Genomic DNA, 21,400 nt, shown 5'->3' on the forward strand with positions numbered 1-21,400 from the left:
TTTGTCCACTTGCCACACTGCAAGAAAAAATGAAAATATGGATTAATTTATTTTTTTTAATTAAAAAGTACTTCACAGTTATACACTTTGTTAATATTTAGTGCTGTAATAGAAATTGTGGTGGCAGAAAGTGGCTTGCTGGCAGGAAGAGCTCCATCAGCAGTCCTCATTTTCTGACTTTGTGCTGCTCTTTACTCTCCGAGGAATTTTCGTTTGGCTATCAGCTTCACCCCAGTTTCTGCATGGGGATTTCTGTTTTCAGCAGCTGGCACAAACATTCTGCTGCCTTTCAAAGCAGCTGCAGCTTAAATTCATGGGCTGTGGGCAGAGGCTGTCCATAATCTCCCTTTCCTGATTTCCTGCTGGAGAGCAAGTTCAGCACATCCCCTCCAAAATCCATCTCCCCCAACAGACACCGCATCACAGCAGTTTTTGCCGGGAAGGGGCAGTGGCAGGAAATTCATTGTTGCTGCATCCTGCAGCCCAGCAGAAGAGTGGGTTCAGCTCAGTTCAGGCTGCCAAAGGTCTTCTCTGCAAAACAAGCCACTGGCTGCCAGTCCTACAGCTCCAGCTTGTTTGTAAGAGCACGGGGCTTGGCTGATGAAAATAAAGTGACATTTGCAGCCCTCTGCAGCTACTGAATTCCAATACCTCTCCCTGCACCTGCTCAGCTTCACATTCCAAAGTGGTTGGGATGCACTTTTGAGTGTCCAAACCAGTGTTGTGGAGTTACAGAATCACAGAAGGGTTTGGATCAGAAGGAACCTTAAATACCATCTTGTTCCACTGCTGAGATGGGCAGGGACATCTTCCACTATCCCAGGCTGCTCCAAGCCCTGTCCAGCCTGGCCTTGGACACTGCCAGGGATCCAGGGGCAGCCACAGCTTCTCTGGGCACCCTGTGCCAGGGCCTCTCCACCCTCACAGACAGCAATTCCTTCCCAAGATCCCATCTCTCCCTGCCCTCTGGCACTGGGAAGCCATTCCCTGTGTCCTGTCCCTCCATGCCTTGTCCCCAGTCCCTCTGCAGCTCTCCTGGAGCCCCTTTAGGCCCTGGCAGGAGCTCTGAGCTCTCCCTGGAGCTTCTCTTGTCCAGCTGAACACCCCCAGCTCTCCCAGCCTGGCTCCAGAGCAGAGTTGCTCCAGCCCTGGCAGCATCTCCGTGGCTCCTCTGGCCTGGCTGCAGCAGCTCCAGCTCCTTGTGCTGTTGTTCCCAGGGCTGGGGCAGCTCTGCAGGTGAGCTCTCACCTGAGCATAGGGCAGAGGGGCAGAATCCTCCCCTCCCTGCTGCCCACGCTGGGCTCAGCCCAGGGTATCAAGTCCAGTTGTTAACTGCCACTGATCCAGCAATTCTCACTGTTCATGGAGCATGTGATTGAATAGATTGTCTTCAGACAGACCAAACCAGACAGGCTGAGGAGGGCTGGATGAAGGGAGACAGCTGTGGGTTAGCAATCCTGGAAGGCAGATCTGATGTAAACCTTTGTGCTGCAGTGAGAGCTTTTCACAGGGCTTAGTTTAACTTGGCTGGAAAGTTGCCGAAGTTAAAAAAAAAAACAAAAAACAAAACCAAAAACCAACAAACCACGCCGAAGTCAACAATAATTTGCTTTGACATTTGTTCCCGGCACTCCCCACCCCCTGCTTGGAAATCCGCCTGGTTGGCCACGGGGAAATGCGTCCCGTGGGTGGGCAGGGCAGGGCAGGGCAGGGCAGGGGCGGCCCCACGGGGAACCCACGGCCGGAGCGCCAGCACAGCCCAGAGCCGCTCCGATATGGACTGCGGAGTCATCACCTCCAAGACCGTGCTGCTGCTGCTGAGCCTCGCCTTCTGGGTACCGCGGGGATGCGAGGCGGGCCGGGGAGGGTGTGGGGGGCTCTGGGACAGGGAGACAGTGCTGTGCGCCGTGCCCACCATCGCGGGCTGCCCGCAGTGAGCCGGGCGCTGAGCTTAGCTGTGTGCTGGTGACTCGTGCATTTCTGTAGCAACCACTAATTGCGTATTTTTAAAGAACAAGGAGATTTAGGGGTTTAAGTGTCTAAGAAAAAAATTAGGGTCAGAGCTCGTTATTTCTTTCTTTCTTTTTCTTGGTGGCGTGTTTTTAATATACGCAGTGTTTTAGTGGTGTTTTTAATTAAAGAGGTCTACAACCTCGTTTTGTGATCAGAAACAAATGGAGCCGCATGGCAAGGGTGTTGTACAAGGGCTCTGCTCCACTTTCGGGGCAAGGAGTTTTTTGGGAAAGACAACAGCTGAGAACTTTGTTCCAGCTATGTCCTTGGCAGGGTTACAGCTTTCCAAATCTCCTCCTCACTAATTATTTACGAGCAAGTGACAAAATGAGGGTGGTTTGTATACTTTTTAGCCTAAACCCTGTTGGTTTGGGGCTGTCGGCATCGGAGCTCGTGGCACGGCTGCCTCGTGACAGTGACAGAGGAGCCTGGGGCTCGTGGCTCTTCAGAAGAGCTGGTGATTTTTCTGGTCTCTGGCATTTCCCCTGCATGGGGAAGTTTGGAAAGCCCCCAACACCACCGACAGCCCCAGGATTTGGGTGCTGCTGTTGGGGAAGACCCCTGTCAGGCCTCATGTGTGTCGGTGCTGTGGTTTGGGGGTTCACAGCTGCTTTGTAGCACCTGGGTGTTTTACAGACCGTGTTTTGTCAAAGATGCCTCCACAGTCCCGATAGTAGCCCAAGAGTGAGGGCCAGGAGGTGCTCAGCCTGGGCTGGAGCTCAGCATGGCAGCACGCCATGCCCTGGGTGTAAAAGGGAAGCTGAGTGCTTTTCCTAAAGATAACAACCAGAGTTTTACCAGAGAGAAGCTAAATGGAAGAAAAAATAAAGCAAAAGGAGAAATACTGCTTGAATTAATCCCTGGGGCCTTGTGGGGTGTGGTGCCCTGTTTTGTGAAAACATGACTGCTGGCTGTGGTGAGGAGCTCGTCCCCCTTGTCCTGTGCCTCCTTTATGGAGGCTCAGCACAGTTTGTTGCTGCGTGTCGTCCATGTAACTCCTGAGCTGCTGGCACAAATAGAGCAGCAGGCTATGTCACTGCTGCACACCACGTAACACGATCTCACTGTGTCTGCTTGCTTTGTGGTGATTTTGTTTTTTTAAGTAGCCATAGAGAAACACTGCAGCACCACGCTGTTCGTATGTGGAAAGTCCCTGAACCTCATACCATGTGTACCTCCGGTTAGCATCATTGCTTGGCTTTTCGAAAATGAAACAACAGCCTTATGCCCTCCTAGAAATGTCTCTGGTTCTTCTGCTGCTGTAGGAGAACTCTCCAGTTGTGACTGGTCATCTGCATCCATGGACTGTCAGTAGCTATCCTTCTGCATGTCTGTGGCCTCTGAATTTGGGGTGACCCAGACCAGCCCTGTGGGTTGTTTTTTATCCTAGTAAGAGCAAGGTAGCCCAGTACCTGTGGCATTTAGATGCTGCTGCCACCATTATGTGTGGTAATCACATTCCAGCAGCAGAACTGCAGAACCTGGAATTCTGGTTTTAGGAGGGTGGAGATGGAGGAACTGATTCTTTTATGCTCCTTCAGAATATTTCTAACAGTCAGGGCTCTGTAAGTACAAGGCTCTGGATGATTGTGAAAACACAGGATTTGCAAAGAACATTAGAGTCCTTCTCCAAGGAGTAATTAATGTCCAGCCATTGCATGCTGCAGATCTTTCCCAGCTTGGAAGTGATTATGGAAAATAATTCACCACCTGCGTAGTCAGCAGATGGTGCAGATGTGGTTCTGTGACGGAAGTTATTACTTAAGAATATCCTAAAAAGGCAAAAAATCCTCTTGGATTTCTGATCATTATCATCCAGAGTGAAGAAAGTCAGACATTCCAGAATGACAAGTTGAGGCTTCCTAAATGAGGTGACAAAGCACAGCCCTTCTCCTAAGCATGAGGCTCAGCATCGTAGGTGCAGGTCATTCTGCTGGTGGGGGATCCATGCATAACTCCCCCCAGAAAGTCAATGATTAAAGGTTATTTAATTATGCAGTTACCATGGGTGGTGATTCAAGCTGTGGGAGTTCTGCCCACCTCCAGTTCTGCTCTTTAGCACCTACTAATTTAGGTGCAAGTGTGTGGTTGTTTTTGTAAGTGGATGTTGGCCTGCTCTAGGTGAAGACTGGGGATGCAGGTTTATCTCATGGAACCTAAGAGAGGGAGAGGAAGGACCAGGGGAGACCATGATGTTCTTCACGATGTTTTTTGAGGGGACTGGGCCGGGTGGGATATGATGATGCTCTTTTTGAAGGAGAGAGATTAAGTGCTGGGATTTACTTGCTAGTCCAGTGGAAGAAACTGAGAATCTTAAGACTAGATGGAAGCTTCTTGCTGCAACATTACTGTATATTGTGTAGTAAACACCTTCCCAGGTTGCTTTTGACCTTGAAGCATCCAGCATCTTGCCTCTGCTCACCTTCAGCTTCGTTTTCACTGAACAGGTCTCTGGCTTCAGGGCGGGTTTGGCATCCACTGGTAGTCCTGGAGTCTAGGAGTTGGACCAGGATGGTCTCTGTGGGTCCCCTCCAAATCAAGATACTCTGATTCATCGCCAAAGGGCTACCTGAGGTGTTCCTGCTCCTTAGTGAAAGTCCTGTTTACCCAAATTTGCCATTCACTTTTTAATCAGAGGTGGGTGCTTCCCCAGCCTTGCTTCACTTGCTCAATAGCAGGGAGGAGTATAACGATAAGTTACAGCCCCAGGGGCTTTAGCAGGACCAGGAGATTTGAGAGAGCAGCATTTGATGTGCTGAGGAGCGCAGGAGCAGCATTGAGCCTGGCAGGATGTGCTCTCTCTGCCTGCCAGCAGTGAGGGCAGACCTGTATTTCCCCAGCTGAATCCTGTTCTCTCTGCCCCAACACATGGTCTGGAGCTGAGGACAGGCTGGTCATGGGCTCCTCGGGAGACCCAGCTGGGTTTGTATCCCTGCTGCCAAGAGGTGTGAACTACAGTTCCGTGCTGGGATTTGACTGCATGGAAGATACAGAATCTCAAAATGGAAGGAACCCTTAAGAATCATCAGTCCCAGCTCCTGCCGTGGGCAGGGACACCTTCCACTATCCCAGGTTGCTCCAAGCCCTGTCCAGCCTGGCCTTGGACACTGCCAGGGATCCAGGGGCAGCCACAGCTTCTCTGGGCACCCTGTGCCAGGGCCTCAGCACCCTCATGAAGAAGAGTCCAGGTGGTTGCAAAAGTATTTTATTGACTGGAGAATAGGGGGGCTTTGCCTTCTCACAGAGTCCTTGTGGAGAATGTCTCGGTGCTGCAAAGCTTGGCTTTCCCCTTTTGCCTTCTCTACCCTCCCCAACACACTACATCAGGCTGTTTTTGTAAATATTTTTGGATTTGTGACCTGTGAGTATCGAAGAAGCATGAATCAAATGTATTTTGGGGCATTAGTGGCATAGACTCATCATAAAATCACAGAATGTTTTGGGTTGGAAGGAACCTTAAGGATTGTCCAGTTCCAACCCCCTGGGCAGGAGCACGTTCCACTAGATCTGGTTGCTCAAGTAATCACAATATTGCTGTGGTTCACTTTAAACAATTTTTAGTAATTTGGAGGTATAAACTTACCCACAAGAAAAGTTCCTACATATATGAATGGTTTGAAATCACTCGTGCTGGTGATGGGAATGCTTACTCTGGAGCCTCAGTCAGACAGAAATCAGGATACTTAAATAAATTAAAAACCCCAGTGAGGAGGGAAATTTTTAATAATTTTTAATGAAAAATGTAATGAATAAAAAAGATTATGTTGAAGATTATTGGTGCTAGAAACACCTTACTTTGAAGGGTGGAGGTATTCAAGGAGTCATTCAAGGGTGGAGGTATTCAATAGAGGTTGGGGTGTCTGTGGCCTTTTTCTCACCTTTCTTGCACCTTTTCTTAGGCAAATACTGAATTCCTCCTGTAGCTGCCTGCTTTCCAAGAGAGTAGGGGACAGGCAGCTCTGCCAGGTGTTTATGCTCTGCATGATCCTGACAGGGAGATGGGAGAGCTGTGGAAGCTCTGCTCACCTCTCCAGAGAAGGGATGCCAACAGGCTGCCGGGTTGGCCTGACTCACAGGAGCATCCATGGTAGAAAAAGCTGCTTAACCAAGAACCAATCTGTATTGATTTTATTTCCTTCTAGCACATCCAGTGAGTGAAAATGGGGTCTTTCATCCACTCCTGAAAGGGCCCAGGACCAGGCTTCATTCCAGAACCCTTGTTCCTGCTCCTGTGACGGAGCTGGTGGGACTGACCAGGGGTGGTCTGGGGGATGTTTTGACCCAGCACGAGGAGTGTTGGGTGGGAAGGGGGAAGTGGTGGGTTCATTGTGGGTTGGAACGAGGTGATTTTTAAGGTCCCTTCCAACCCCAACCACTCTCTGATTTCTAGCTCATTTCTGAATGGTGAGAAAACAGCCACGTGATCCAGAGTGGTCACAGGATGGTGCTGATGCCTGGGCTGGGCACTTCAGTGTGATCCTCTTGAGCATGCCTTGAAAGTCCCTCCTTGTTTTAAACCAGTCTGCACAAAATCGAAGCAGAACTGAGCTGACTTCCAGGAAAATGGGCTTTGCTTTATTGCGTAGAGGCCTCATGGACTAAATTAAAATGAAGATGCTGATGCTGTGTGGTCAGCACAGGGGAAGTGTTGGGATGGTGATGTGGATTCTGAGGAACAAGCTCAGTCAGACTGTCCCCAGTGGTCCCTGTTGCTGTGAATGGACCTGCTGGATGGCTGGGCTCTGTATCCATCCCTGAAGGCACTTGGATCTCGTTGCAGGTCTCACAGTGTGCAGGTCTCCAAAACCAGAGGTCTGATGCTGACATGCTGAAAAAGCTGGGGCTGATCAGACTGGAGAAGAGAAGGTTGTGTGGAGACCATGTAACAGCCTTGCAGTGTCTGACAGGGGCTACAGGGAAACCAGAGAGGGATTCTGCATCAGGAGCTGCAGTGATGGGAGAAGGGGCATGGTTTCCCACTGAAAAGAGGGGAAATTCAGGGTAGATACTGGGAAGCAATTGTTGCCTGTGAGGGTGGGGAGGCCCTGGCACAGGTTGCCCAGAAAAGCGGAAGCATTTCAGGCCAGGTAGGATAGGACTTGGAGCACCCTGGGATAGTGGAAGGTGCCCCTGCCCATGGAGAGGGTGGAGCTGGATGAGCTTTGCAGGTCCTTCCTACCCAAACCCTTCTGGGTTTCTGTGATTCCATGTTGTAGAAGTGCCTCTGGTAATTGCAACTGCTCGAGAGGTCCCACTTCATTACCTCTTTAGCAAGATTTAGGATTAGCTGTGCTGTGATTTACATGCACCTTGGTTTAGTTGCAGGGTCTGATGTGTAAGCCTGGAACAGCTGATTGAGAAATTGGGGTGGTTCCGAAGGCAAATATTGAACTACAGGGTGTTTTGTGTCCCAACAGGCTGCTCAGATCCAAAACAGCCTGGCACTGCCTGAGAAATCAATCCATGCTCAGCTGAAGTTACACTCACTGCAGGCTCGTTCCCTGCAGTCTGTGCATTTGGGGAGAATACAAGTGAAAATGGGGGTTCTGCTTTCTCCTCGTCACGGTCCTGTTGCTTCAGAGGTGCAGAAAGTTCTATGATTGTGATTAACAGCAGCACCCTGGCTCCAAGACAGGGGTTTCAGCATTAACAGCAGCACCCTGGCTCCAAGGCAGGGGTTTCAGCATTAGAAGTCGTAGGAACTGGGGCAGGATTCCTTTCTTTGCACTTCTGTACAGTGTCTCCTTGAGGACATCCTGCCATTTGTGCCTTGTAGGGTATGTGCTGGTTTTTAGAGATGGAAAAAGAATCTTGAAATTAGGCTTGAGGAGCAGAAGAAGACATGCTAAAACAACTCTTAAGGTGGACTTACTTAATAAAAGGTGGATTTATTTAATGAAATCTAAAAACAAGCCCACTACACCCAGAATCCCCTCTGAGTGTGTGGTTTTGGAGCATGTAAAAACTGCAGGAAAATGTTGGTTTAGGTTTGGGGGTTTTTTGTCTTGAAAGAGAGACATAGGTTTTCAGAGCCTTTTGGCAGTTGCTCATTGTTTTCATTTGAGGAAGAAAAGGAAAAAGCAAGCACTTCCCACCATACCCAGCAAGCAGCCCTGTGGTGTGTTTTGAAGGCAGGCTGAAACATGCCCCTCATCTACACCACAGATTAATATTTTGGTGCAATGTACTTTGGAGAGTCTCCTGTGGTGTCAGTTGGCTCTGTTGTCTTGGTTCTGCCCCACCTCTGCAGCTCATGTGAGGAGACTGTGATTTGGAGGTTTTAGTTTGAGAGTAATGACTGGCACGAGATTGCCAGGAATTCTCTCCTGGGGCTGTTGATGCTGCTGGAATCAAGGGCAGCTTGGTAGGAGCTCACAGCTTTGGTGTGAGCTTTGGTGTGAATATTGAACAACTTGCTGCATTCAGTATTTTTTATTATTTTGTAAATCATTGTTTTCACAACGTGAGAATCTGAGGGAGCACAGCAAGTTTGTGTACCAGCAGGAGATCCCATCCTGCCTCCAGCCCTAGAGAGCAATAGCACAAGGAGCTGGAGCTGCTGCAGCCAGGCCAGAGGAGGCACAGAGATGCTGCCAGGGCTGGAGCAACTCTGCTCTGGAGCCAGGCTGGGAGAGCTGGGGGTGTTCATCTGGACAAGAGAAGCTCCAGGGAGAGCTCAGAGCTCCTGCCAGGGCCTAAAGGGGCTCCAGGAGAGCTGCAGAGGGACTGGGGACAAGGCATGGAGGGATAGGACACAGGGAATGGCTTCCCAGTGCCAGAGGGCAGGGAGAGATGGGATATTGGGAAGGAATTGCTGTCTGTGAGGGTGGTGAGGCCCTGGCACAGGGTGCCCAGAGAAGCAACTTTGCATTCTTGTCTGTGACTGTCCTTGCCCAAATGATGCAGTTTCAGTCTCCCCAGCGGTGCCCAGTGACAGGAGCAGAGACAGAGAACACAAGCTGAGGTGCAGGATGGTCCCTCTGAACATTAGAAACCTCTTTCTTTGTGAGGGTGACCATGCACTGTCACACGCTGTCCTGGGTGAAACCAGAAAACCCAAATGTGGCAATATCTGATCTATCATTTAGAGACATGAGTACCATAAGCAGGGTAGGAAATGGTAACTGAAGCCAGGAGGCCCAGCTGGCAGAGTTTTAAATCCGAGATGAGAAAAGGGAGAGAAAATTGTGCATGTGGGATGGGAGGTGCTGAGCCGGGGTCACTCTCATTGCTGGAAGGAACTGGCTTTGCCTTGAGCCAAGGGAGATCATCAGGTCCAGGGAGCTGCCTGGTCCGTGTGAGCTAAGGGGAGTTTTAAACTCTTTAAGATGAGCATAAAGTGAGGAAGGCTATCCCAAAAGTGCTCAGTCCCTTTCTTTTCCCCTGAAGTCACTAGAAAACCTATTGTCCCCATAAAAATGGAGTAGTGCAGCAGCCAGGGAGGACTTGAAACTCTGGTAGTGAATGGGAAGAATAAATCTTGTAGTACAATAAATCAGCAAGGGAACCAGAAAGTGATGCCCCTTGCCATGCAAGCTGGCTGTTGGGTAATAAAATACATTATTTATGGAGGAAATGTGCAAAACCTTTCGAGCAGAGGATTTACCTGTCAAAGTAAATCAAAAACACTTCTTGTAAACAGAAGAAAAACCAACAAAGACATGGAGTTTCTTCTGTGTTAAGGAGAGGAGGGTGTAGCTGAGACCAGTGTTGCTGGGGCTTGATTCTAAATATGAGAGGCATGGGGGCAGCACAGAAGTAATCACTGTAATTAATTGGCAAAGTAATAACTGAAGATGACATATCTCACTCTGTCTTCTGGCAGATTGAAACTGCTGAAAAAGTGATAGCATCCAAGTAAATGTAGGTGTTGGATGGGAAGGCAAAACCCCAGCATCAGGTGTTGTACTGGGTGAGGTGCCCCGACTATGCAAAGATACTGGTGAAAAAAGTGGGATTCAAGCCTTAAAATTAACTTGGGCAGCTCTGTGAGCTGATTGTCTAATGACAGATAGCAGTGATTCAGAAGGGGTTTGTGTGGATATTCATAGTTCTTCCAATATGTGTTTGCAGTAGTTTGCTGCAGAATACATCTGCTCTTACTGCGTCAGGAAAAGTGGTATTATTTATCTTACCTGTCTTTGCCTGTAAAAAGTTAATGATACAGGACAAAGTCCAGCCAGCCTGAGTTTTGTGCTGTGGTGGAAATCAGTGCTGGCCCTGGGAAAGTCCCATTTGGCAAAGGAGAAATGTCTTTAAGTCTCATAGCCTACATTTTTTACTGTATAGAGGCTGCATCTCGCAGACACATGGGGTGAATTTGGAATTCACTCTGTTCTTAAGCTTCTTCTTCTTTTAACACTACAGCTTTGTTACTTTGTATTTTTAATTGTCCAGCCTTTGAAAAAAAAGACTTACACCAATTTATAGTAACGGACCAAGTCATAGAATCCACGCTCTGAAACTGGAGGATGCTGGGAGGAGCCTTTAAAAAAGAACCACAAAACCTCCAACCAACAGAAACTGCCTTTTAACTTCACAGTTAGTAGTTTGGCTCCTTTGCTGTATCTTATCAGGGTTTGGCAGGGGACAAAGAAGCCTGTGCTGATAACTGCAAACAATCATGAACCTCTGTTCTCAGCCATCACATAGGGTTGGCGTATGAAAACAGAAAAGTAAAGGTGCAAAAGCACCTGTTCTGCCTCACTGATAGGAAAAAATATATATATAGATATATAAAATTTGCATGTATTTCAGAGCAGTGGTACAGAGGAAAGTTTATGCAGCCCCTTCTATGGCTGTGACACTGATAAGGTGGTGTGGAGTATTTGCATGGCTATAAGCCTTTGTGAAACAGAAGGGGCTTAAGGTCATCAGCATATAAAAATAGCGGAACACAAAGTAAAAGTAATGTTGTGTTTTAAAAAATACATAAAATTAGTGTTTTCCAACGGCTGTCCTGTTCTGCATCAGTGAGACAGCCGTGGCTTCTGTTTCATGGGCAGGATTGAATATTCAGGGTGCTGTGTGTGCATTATTTGATTGAGAGAGTCCCAGCTTGTTGGGTATGTACTGTGTGTACCTGCTTCCCTGGCTCAGCTGGCTCAGCTAAGCGTGGAAGAGCTTGGTGTGCACAGGCCCTGCCCAAACCTCAGCCTGGGAAAATGTGGTGACTGTCACAGCTTGGCTTTCTTCTCACTCAGCCCCAAGGAGTTCATTTTTCATGCTCAAATAGTTTCTCTGCTTTCTGTCAAGGACATGGGTTGTGAAGAAGTGAGTGATTCTGGCATTAGGTCCTTGAAGGGTGTGAGCCGTGGTGGGTGAGGCAGCAGAGGCGGCTGCAGCTCTGTTGCCCAGCTGTGAAAAGGGGTTTTCTTGCAAAATTTCCTTTTGCCTTATCTCGTCATCTTGTCTTAAGGAAGTCATCAGCATTGTAAAAAAACACCAGCAGTTTCCTGGAGCTCCGGTGAGTCAGCTGAGGCCACTTGGAAAGGATGGGGTCAGGTGTGGGTGTTGTGCCTGCTGTTGGTGGCCAGGGGAAGGGGTTTCTCTCATATCCACCTTTTGTCACTCCTTGGCTGCACTGGCCAGCCCTCACTCCTGCACTGCATGAGCCTACTGGGCAGGGGACTGGGCTGAAAGTAAGTTTCCAAGCAGGAGACCAACAAAAAGTGTGAAGAATAATAATTATTGCCTGTGTGAATTTCTTGGCTTAATCCTATCATCCTTATATGTAATTTTAGATGGGTTTGAGAAGTTGTTTGACCAATGAAGAAGGAGGTGTTTGATTCATTCCTCCTCAAGAGTAATTACTCAAACTGGCCTTTGTGAGATTGTTTTTTTTCTTGAGATCCAGCAGAAACCTATTTAATCAGACATCAAAATCTGTCTTTTGCAGTGCAAAGGACTTGTTGTTCTTCTAGAGAAGTACATCTTAGTACATCTTCATCTTAGATCTAAGACTGGGATGTAGGTTTTGTAATGGGATGTAGGTTTTGTTGGGATGGAAAAAATCCCTCCACCAGATATTGAATTTGCCTTAAATTCTGGAAAGGTTTAAGGGAAAAGTTCTGATTTAAGTTCTGAAATATTTTTCATCTTTGCTTTTGAAATTTGTCTCTGGGATTCATCTGCAAAAACAAATCAGGGAAGAAGTCTTTAGATGTGATGCTTTCTATTCCTCAGTGATCCTGCTCTTCAGGATTTTTCCAACTGAATTAAAAACCATGGATGATGTTGTGGCAATATCAGTTAGTGGGGGAAAATGTCATCTTCCTTTAAACCACATCTTTTCCTAAAGACTTCTATTTTTGCCTTGTTACACTTCCTTTTTCTGCTTGGAAGCAGAAGTTTGGAAATTTTAATAGGATTCTTGCTCATTGTGTTTTGTCTCTGACCAGAAACAAGACAATCCTGAGCATTACAATAAAACCTACTGTGAAAGTGCTTTATATTTTATGTCCTTGAACTTAACACTGGACCCTCTGATGTCGTCTTGCTGTCATGGAGCTTTGCTGGTCTTGGCTTTAGGGGACTTCTGTGAATGTGCTTCATAATTTTATTTTTTCCTTAATTTGTGTCGGTCTATTACTTGCTTCAAGGTTTTTCTTGGCTGGTCCTTAGCATTTACTGTGCTGCTTCCTTTGCACTGCATGTTGAGGAGAATGCTGGAAATGGGTAGGAATCAGAGTGTATGGATAAAAAATGAAGAACATTTCTCCCCCATGGTGGAGAGGGACTTTGGACAAGAGACCGGAGCGACAGGACACAGGGAATGGCTTCCCAGTGCCAGAGGGCAGGGAGAGATGAGATACTGGGAAGGAATTGTTCCCTGTGAGGGTGCTGAAGCCCTGGCACAACTTTGCTTGCCTCTCTTGTGACTGTCCTTGCCCAGATGATACTGTTTCAGAAAAGAGAATAGGCAGACAGCCACGTGCATCCAGCCTTCCAGGCCTGAAATACAAGATATCCTTTTTGAGTCATGCATCTTCATTGTTTTTGTGTAATTGAAGGCAAAGGAGGATGGAGGTGACATGTCTCCACCTCCACCTTTAGTGCTGCTGCCATTCCAAGGACTTTTCCTGTCCCTCTTTCAGTTCAGGCACACAGTGTTGGAGGAGAAGGTAAGGTTGCTCCTCCTCAACACCTCCCTCTCTGGTGAAGTGAGAAGGCACTGGTTCCTTTTAAGATACTGGTCTCATCCTTTTCCTGTATCCCTAAAAATGGGTGGGAGGAAAAAGCCAAGGTGACCCTATACTGCAGACAGGGAAATAGGAAAGAGATTTTCCTCAATGAGAGGAAAAATGAAAGGAAGCTTTAGGAACCCATCCTGATTTCTACCCATTTCCAGCATGCTCAACACTCAGTGCAAAGGAACCACTTCAATCATAAGCACTATCCGAAAACCCAGTGGATGTGGAGAAGAAAAACTAAAGCCTGTTGAGAATTGGTGATCCTATTCCTTTTCCTGATATCCCACTTGGTAGAGGACCTGCTGCATCTGAGCCCCAGCACAGCAGGATCTTGCATGGCATGTGCTAAATATCTCTGGCTTCATCACTTGGTGCATCTGACCCCAGTAATTTGAGGTACAGACAGCACCCAGGAATGCAAGATTATGGGATGGGAGCTGTCTGAAACAAAGGATGTTCCTGCACTTGGAGGTAATTGAAGGGCAGGCAGCAGACCTGGCTGGAGGGGAAAGAGCCAAACAAGGTAAAGGAATTAGCAAGTCCTAGCTCCAGCATGAGAAGTGTTTGATTTAATTAAAACGTACAGTGCTGGGGAAGTAACAAACTGCTCCAGGGCTGCGTGATGACATCCTGCTGTGACCTGTTGAAAACAAACCGGCTGGTTTCCCTCAAGTTTTCAGAATGTGAATACAGAGGGTGCTTCATTTTACTTGTGCTTCAGGATTACAGTGTGTGGATGAGCCATCCTGACTCTTGAGAGAGTTGTTTGGGTTTTTTTTGTGCCATCGGTGAGGTCTGGCAGGGCATTGCTGAGTCTTTCGGTGGTGTTTCCAGGACTGTACCCAGTCCTGTGGCTAAAAGTCTTTGGTCTCCAGGGCAGCTGTCACTGGTGCACTGTATGTTGGCCTCAATCAGCCAAACATCCTTCTGGGAGAGAGATTATTTTAGAGGTTGCAGATATCTGTTTCCTCCAGGAAAAGGAGGGACACTGTTTTGCTGAGACTAGGTACATTTGTGCCTTAGTGGTTAACACTGTTGTGAGAGTGCAAAGGAAGAGTTTTTCTCGAAAAAACAAAAGCCAGCAACTCATCCATGCAGCCTTGTGTGGGATGTAGGTGACCCTGGCTAGGCAGTGTGAGCTCGGCATTCTGCAAAGACACTGATGCAGGTCTATAGACTCCAGCCTTTAAACTCAGCTCAAGTGGTGCTTTATTAGCAGGGGAGTGATACAGTGAATTTTGTCTTCTCTGTGTTCACATTTGAATGCATAGCTAGTTTAGGTAATAATATCAGATGCAGCGCTTTTTCTTCTAGCTCTTTGCACACTGTAGCCATTATTTCTAAACTCACTATTAGAAAACAATCCATGACTAGTTTCCAGGTCAGAGGCTTAATAAATAACTGCTAATTGCTTTCCGTATTGCATTTCAGGCGGCAGCTGCAGGCCTCAGCTATGTTGGGGCGTACGTCATCAACACCTACAAGAGCTACGACAACTTTCTGCAGGACAAGTACGCCCTGCTGCCGGCCGTGATCATTATTTGTGTGGCTGTGGTGATGTTCATCATCGGGCTGATCGGCTGCTGTGCCACCTTCCGCGAGTCTCGGGTCGGCCTGGGGCTGGTGAGTGAGGCACTCCGTGTGTGTCGTGTGCCTCACCCTGGCAGGGGAGGCACTAGGCTGGGCCTCGGGAGGCGTGAAACAGAAAGTCAAAGGTTGTTGTGATATGCACTGCAGAAGCACTGCTGGTTTGTTTGAGTTGTGTAGCTCTGTGATGCCCTCATTCATGGTGAGTGAGGCGCAGGCTGGATTATCAGTGGCACTGCCTTGAACAAACACCCCCTGCCATGGACAGTCTCATGCTCTGCCTCAGCTGGCTCGATGAAGACCAGTGTGGGAAGCAGCAAGTTTTGAGGAGTGAAGTGATGAAGGAACAGGAGGAAATACAAGTTTCTGAGCAAGCAAACCAGATGTATATCTGTTTTTCTGCTGACTTTAATCCTCCAAGTGTTGAAAGCATGCCTCGACTTCTCATAGAATTATTTTTTAAAATCCAGAAAGGTTTGCTTAAAGTAACTTCTTGCCCCAGGTCATGATCTGAAGGCAGTTCGAGTTCAACAAGCAGTGCACAATGTACCTAACTCAGCTGCTGGTTTATCTGTGCACTCTCCCCTCTGACATCCACCTTGTGAAGTGTTTCCTAGGCTCTTCACACTGTCATGTCATGGCAGTGTTCAGGATCAGGCACAGAGCCTGCAGAGCCACAGCCATCATCCCAGCCATGCACAGTAATCCCAGAAAGGCTTGGGTTGGAAGGGACCTTAAAGCTGATGCAGTTTCAATCCCCTGCCATGGGCAGGGACATCTTCCAATAGACCAAGCTGCACCAAATCCTGCTCAACCTTGCCTTGAGCAATTCCAGGGGTGAGGCAGCTACAGCTTCTTCTATTTAAAATTATTTTCTGGGAACTATTTTGATTGGAGAGACAACAAAAATAACGATCACTTACTGCTGTAAATTAATGTGGAGTGTATTGTACAACTGAATTCAAATGCTGTGGGGTTCTTCCTTACTGTCTCTCTCTTTTATTTTCAGTTCTTGGCCATTATCCTGGTTATCTTTATTGCAGAAGTGTCTGCTTTTGTCCTGGGATTTGTTTACAGGGAAAAGGTAAGCAAAGAATTAGGATCTCTGTCCCAGCCTAAAAGTAAAGAATAGATCTTGCATTGTTGGATCATTACAACGTTTCAGTTGTTTTTTCTACTTCATCCCCTGTCCTGCAACCTGCAGAGCAAGTGGGGATAGGGATGTCTTTGTTGGGAGCACAGTGAATACCTGAAATACCCAGCAGGTAGTCTCTGAGTTAGATTAAACAGTTGTTGATGCAATCAGAGGAGGACTTTTCCATCAGGGGAGGCAAGCTTCTAGCCAGGAACATGATTCCAGTTAAGTGCAACCTGAATTTTGTCTAAAACATTGCTTGACTTTTCTTAGCTTTTTTTCCACCCTGACTTAGTTGGGATATAGATCTTTTGCAGTTTCCACCAAATAACATTTTTAGCTCTCATGTTAAAACCATCTGCATTGTTTTTCCCTCTAAACAGGTAAAAACTGATGTGCAAGTTACAATGCGCTCAGTCTTTGAGAAGTATGATGGGAAAAACCCAGAGTCTACCATTGTGGATTACTTGCAAGAACAGGTAAGAAAATATTTAAGTGTTATTTGGAACAGTTGGGCCCTAAAGAAGGAATTTATGGTGGGAAAGGAGGGGAGGGGATGAGTGGGGCAGTATCCTGGAACTTGTCTCTGTGTTCAGCATCCAATTCTCCAAGGCAGCTGAGGGTGCTTCTCACTTGGCAGAGCTGGCATATTCGGGCTCCAGGTGTGAAGTTCCATGTAGTGAGGGGTCTAGGTGAGTGACATTTGGATCAGACCAGATAAGTACATATGAATAACTGCTGCTCAGAACACTGCACCATAGAATAGCAAGATGATGGAAGACTCTACCCTGCAACTTGTCACCTTCATATTGCAGCTTTCATAAAAAATAAACTAAGAAGGATATAATAATGTGTGAAGGAAGTTGATTTATTACATCTATTATTTTCCTGAAGCGCTGCATGTAAATCAGCTGCAAACTAGTGGCAGCTCTGGCCCACTATATCAAGAGAGGTTTAACTCAATATGGGCATTCATCTATATGAATATATATGACATATATATAATGTAACCAGTAATACATATGTAATACTATGTAACAGTACCTGCTATGTAACTGTCCTGTGTTTGGCAGCTTCACTGCTGTGGGGTAAAGAACTACAGTGATTGGACGACCACCCAGTGGTTTAATTCCACGGGGAACAACAGTGTCCCCCAGAGCTGCTGCCAGCAAGAGGCAAAGAACTGCACAGGGCATCTGGATCAGCCACAGGAACTCAACACACGGGTGAGGATGAGGGGCTCGGTACCACAATCGAGCCATGTTCATTTTCAGCCAGGTGGAACCGTGGAGAGAAGCACGTCAGGCAGAGTTTAGGGATATGCCTGTAGTTGTAGCTTGTAGCTGTAGTTGTTTAAACAGATCTGGGGCAGGGGAGCAGACTCATCTGGGATTAATCATGCTGAATCTGGAGGATGAAGATGCTCCAGAGCCACTCTGCTCTGGAGCCAGGCTGGGAGAGCTGGGTGTGTTCAGCTGGACAAGAAAAGCTCCAGGGAGACCTCAGAGCTCCTGCCACAGCCTAAAGGATGCCTGTAGGGAAGATGAGGTCAAACATTGTAGCAGGGCCTGTTGTGGCAGGACAAGAGGTGATGGTTTTAAGGTAAAAGAGGATCAATGTAAATCAGATCTGAAGGTGGTGAGACTCAGGCACAGGGTGCCCAGAGGAGCTGTGGCTCCCCTGTCCCTGGAAGTGTCCAAGGCCAGGTTGGACAGTGTTTGGAGCAACCTGGGATTGTGGAAGATGTCCTGCCCATGGCAGGGGATGGAACTGGATGAATCTTCAAGTGCCTTCCAAACCAAACCATTCTGTGATTCTGTTAACTCTATACCAGGTTCTCCAGTCTGGGATATGAGCTCCTAAGCTGACTTTTATAGATACCATTGATGACCTTCTGGCTTTGAGTTTTGGGCACTTGTTCAAGTGACCTATGCCAGAGGAAATTCAGATGCAGCAAATGTCAGTGAATTGCAGTTGGTCAGTGCCTCCCCTCATGAAGGTGGAAATAAGCCATCAGGTCTGGAAGACAAGAATGGAGTTCCTCAAGTCTGCAGTGCTGGTTAGATGGGCCTTACCAGGCCCTGCTTCCTGGTGAGAGCTGGGAGGGAATATAAAAACTTTCAGTTGGATGAGTGCCTTTTAACTTGTTTTTTCTTCTGTCTTTTGTGGCAGGGCTGTGCACAGGAGCTGGAGACTGCGCTGCAGAGCGTTATCAGCTATGCCATGCTTGTAATCCTGGGGTTTGCCATCGTAAAGGTAAATAGTTCCTGTCTCTTCTCTCATGGAAAATAGTACTGTTTGCCCTTGGGTCTCAAGGTTTTTTAATGTCTTGTTAGCCTACAGCTTTCTTCTGCCTCTGAAGCAGACTCAGTCCTCTGTTCCTCACTTGTGTTTTTCCAGCTCCATTTCATATGCCTAACAATGGTGCTCTGGAGGGATTCAAAAGATAGTAGGGAATTTGGGATGGAAATTCAACGGGGAATCTATTTTATCTTAGTGTCACAGAATCCTAGGATGGTTTGGGTGTGAAGGGATCTTAAAGCACATCCAGTTCCACCCTCTGCCATGGGCAGGGACACCTTCCACTATCCCAGGTTGCTCCAAGCCCTGTCCAGCCTGGCCTTGGACACTGCCAGGGATCCAGGGGCAGCCACAGCTTCTCTGTGCACCCTGTGCCAGGGCCTCACCACCCTCACAGGGAACAATTCCTGCCCAATATCCCACCTAGCCCTGCCCTCTCGCACTGGGAAGCCATTCCTGTCACTCCTTGTCCAAAGGCATGCTTAAATATTTTGGAGAACTCATTTTATTCCAGAATAATCCAGGCTTTCACTGAAATTTTCCCCACAGTAAGATAACTAGTAATTAATGTGAATTTATTAATTAATGGGACAAAATAGAGAGGAAACACTTCAGCTGAAACTATTACTGGAAATTGGTATGCAAAAATAACACCTCCTGTAGATGTATTTTTAAGTGAGGTTTTTTTCATACGATGAACTCATCTGATACGTAGGTGTTTAGTCTGACGATTGAAACAGAAATACAGCAGGACTAAGTCTCTTGTGTACTCCCTTTTTTCCAGTTCTTCGGCATGCTGAGCGTCTGTGTGCTTACTTGCAAGAAAGAAGAAAGTGGATATCAGCCTCTTTACTCGGGGGTGTTTGCTTAGTAAACTGAAAAGAGCAATCTTGCTTCCTGATGATGGAATTGACTTGTGATCATACCACAGCTTTCTGAAAGATTATGCTAAGTTTGGATTTGTGACTTCAGATAGCACTAGGTGGTGCAGTAGGCTCCAGAAGGAAACTTTCTTCTGCCCTTCTTTCCTCTACCCTGAAAACACGCAGCAGAAATGTTATCTTTTAATCAATAAAGTGGGGGAGATTGCAGGAGGCATTTCAGTTGTCTGCACAAACCTCAAATCATTTCCATGGCATGGTTTAAACAGCAAAAGAAATTTTTGAATGTCAGGTTTAAATACTCCACATAGGCATGGGGATCTGTAGTATATTTTTGCTATATCTGATTGTGCAGTTTGGGGTTTTTCCCTGTCCTTTCTTACGGTCTTATGTTGTAATTCTGTTTTCTGCAGAGGTTGTTAGTGCAAGACAACCGAGTGTTGAAAGTCCAAAACAGGCATTTGTGTGGCTGTTTGCAGCAGCTAGCAAACATGAAAAACCCAGGTTTTGAGCTTTTGGGCTCAGAACTCTCTCTCTCTGGCTTGTTTTTAATTTCTTTCTTAATTATTGACATAAAAAATTTCTTATGAAGCAGGGCTTTGGAACATTTTCTTCCTCCTTTTTCTGTGGTTTTCCTGGGGGGAGTTAGTGTCATATTTCCGCCCCATGGAAGCCCTGACTGCGTTTCCCCACTTAAAAGTTAACAAGATGCCTTGTTGTACAAAGCAATTTCAGTAACCTGCTGTAGTGCTGCTTTTGCACATTTTCTCTTCTTAATTCTTTCAAGACATGGTCACTTACGCCTTAGATTGCATCCCTGCTTTAACACGGTCCTTCTTTAACTCATTTGTATGTTAATTTCTTTATAAACTCTTCAGGATTTTGGGGATAAAGAACGGAGGGAACTGTGAGCTTTTGGGTACCCAGGAATTGTGGAAAAGCAACAGAGATTCTGCTGATTTTCTCCTTAGAGAGATAAGCAGCCTGTCCTTAACAAAATAAATCTTTATAGTTGTAGCTAATGAAAAAAAAATTAGTTTGGAGTCAGTGTAAGCTGTGTAATTATCTCCATCCCTACTCCGAGAAAAAAAAGAATTATGATGTCCCTATAGGAGACACACCAGCATGAGCATGTTTATGTTGAAAACTGAATTTTTATTGAGGGCTTTGTCTTCTGTTAAATGCTGAAATAAACTGAGTTTATACAACCAAGTAATAAGTGGTGTGGCAGTTCTTGGTCGGTGCTATCACAATTTTTGGGGGCAGTAAAGTCCTCAGGGGCTGAACTGGAGCGGGAGCCTCTTGGTGCTGCCTCAGAGATCTCGCCTGGCTCCCCTCAGCAATCCTGCCTTCCCTTCCCGCTCCCTTCAGTGATCCCGGCTCCCTTCCCTTCCCTGAAACTACTTCCCTGAAACTTCCCTGCCCTGAAACTACTTCCCTGAAACTTCCCTGCCCTGAAACTACTTCCCTGAAACTTCCCTGCCCTGAAACTACTTCCCTGAAACTTCCCTGCCCTGAAACTACTTCCCTGAAACTTCCCGCGCCCTTCAGTGATCCCGGCTCCCTTCCCGACCGGCTGCCCTGAGCAATCCCGCTACCCTTCCCGCTCCCCTTAGCGATCCTGCCTTCTGCCCTTCCTTCCCTCCCCGCCTCTCCTCAGCGATCCCGCCTTCTGCCCTCCCTTCCCACCCGCTCCCCTCAGCGATCCCGCCTTCTGCCCTCCCTTCCCGCCCGCCTCTCCTCAGCGATCCCGCCTCCCTTCCCTCCCCGCTCCCCTCAGTGATCCTGCCTTCTGCCCTCCCTTCCCGCCCGCTCCCCTCAGCGATCCCGCCTTCTGCCCTCCCTCCCCGCTCCCCTCAGCCATCCCGCCTTCTGCCCTCCCTCCCCGCTCCCCTCAGCGATCCCGCCTCCCTTCTCTCCTGCCCTTTCTGTCCCGCTTCTCTCAGCACTGGCCCACCTGCCGCCCTTCTTTTCCTCCTCGTCCCTCTCTCCCGCCGTCCTTGATGTCTTTCAGTTCTTTCCTCACCTTTTGTAAATGTAACTTACGTGAAATTACTTGTACAAGAGGAGTTTCCTTAGTGAAGGAAAGAACTTCTGTTTCAAGCCGTGCGTTAGGATTACATCACCCAAGTAAATGTGCTTTAGGTGGGCGGAGACTATGCAGTCAGTGGGCGTGTTCACATGAATTTTACTGTATAATAGATATAATTTTTTACCCCTTGGCGGGTTGATTTGTGGGAATGTCCTCCTTGCATGCTGCACTGAATAAACGTCTCCTTTCTAAGGTGACC

General features: G+C 47.3%; 1 protein-coding gene across 1 annotated transcript; it reads left to right on the forward strand.

Moving 5' to 3' along the window:
• Positions 1-1,684: 1,684 nt before the first annotated feature.
• Positions 1,685-20,328, forward strand: LOC146425238 (tetraspanin-36-like). Its single transcript, XM_085041827.1, has 7 exons — positions 1,685-1,835; positions 14,637-14,828; positions 15,802-15,876; positions 16,311-16,406; positions 17,001-17,153; positions 18,100-18,183; positions 19,013-20,328. The coding sequence occupies exons 1-7, from the start codon at positions 1,776-1,778 to the stop codon at positions 19,097-19,099; spliced, it is 747 nt and encodes a 248-aa protein (XP_084897953.1). The 5' UTR covers positions 1,685-1,775; the 3' UTR covers positions 19,100-20,328.
• The last annotated feature ends 1,072 nt before the right edge of the window (positions 20,329-21,400 follow it).

Source organism: Lichenostomus cassidix, chromosome Z (genome assembly GCF_008360975.1).
Source record: "Lichenostomus cassidix isolate B80296 chromosome Z, HeHo_3.0, whole genome shotgun sequence".
Lineage (NCBI taxonomy): Eukaryota > Metazoa > Chordata > Aves > Passeriformes > Meliphagidae > Lichenostomus > Lichenostomus cassidix.

Coding starts and splice junctions, on each gene's coding strand:
- LOC146425238 (XM_085041827.1), top strand. CDS start 1,776: ATGGACTGCGGAGTCATCACCTCCAAGACCGTGCTGCTGCTGCTGAGC. Junction 1,836..14,636: donor TGCTGAGCCTCGCCTTCTGG/GTACCGCGGGGA, acceptor ATTGCATTTCAG/GCGGCAGCTGCAGGCCTCAG. Junction 14,829..15,801: donor CTCGGGTCGGCCTGGGGCTG/GTGAGTGAGGCA, acceptor TTTTATTTTCAG/TTCTTGGCCATTATCCTGGT.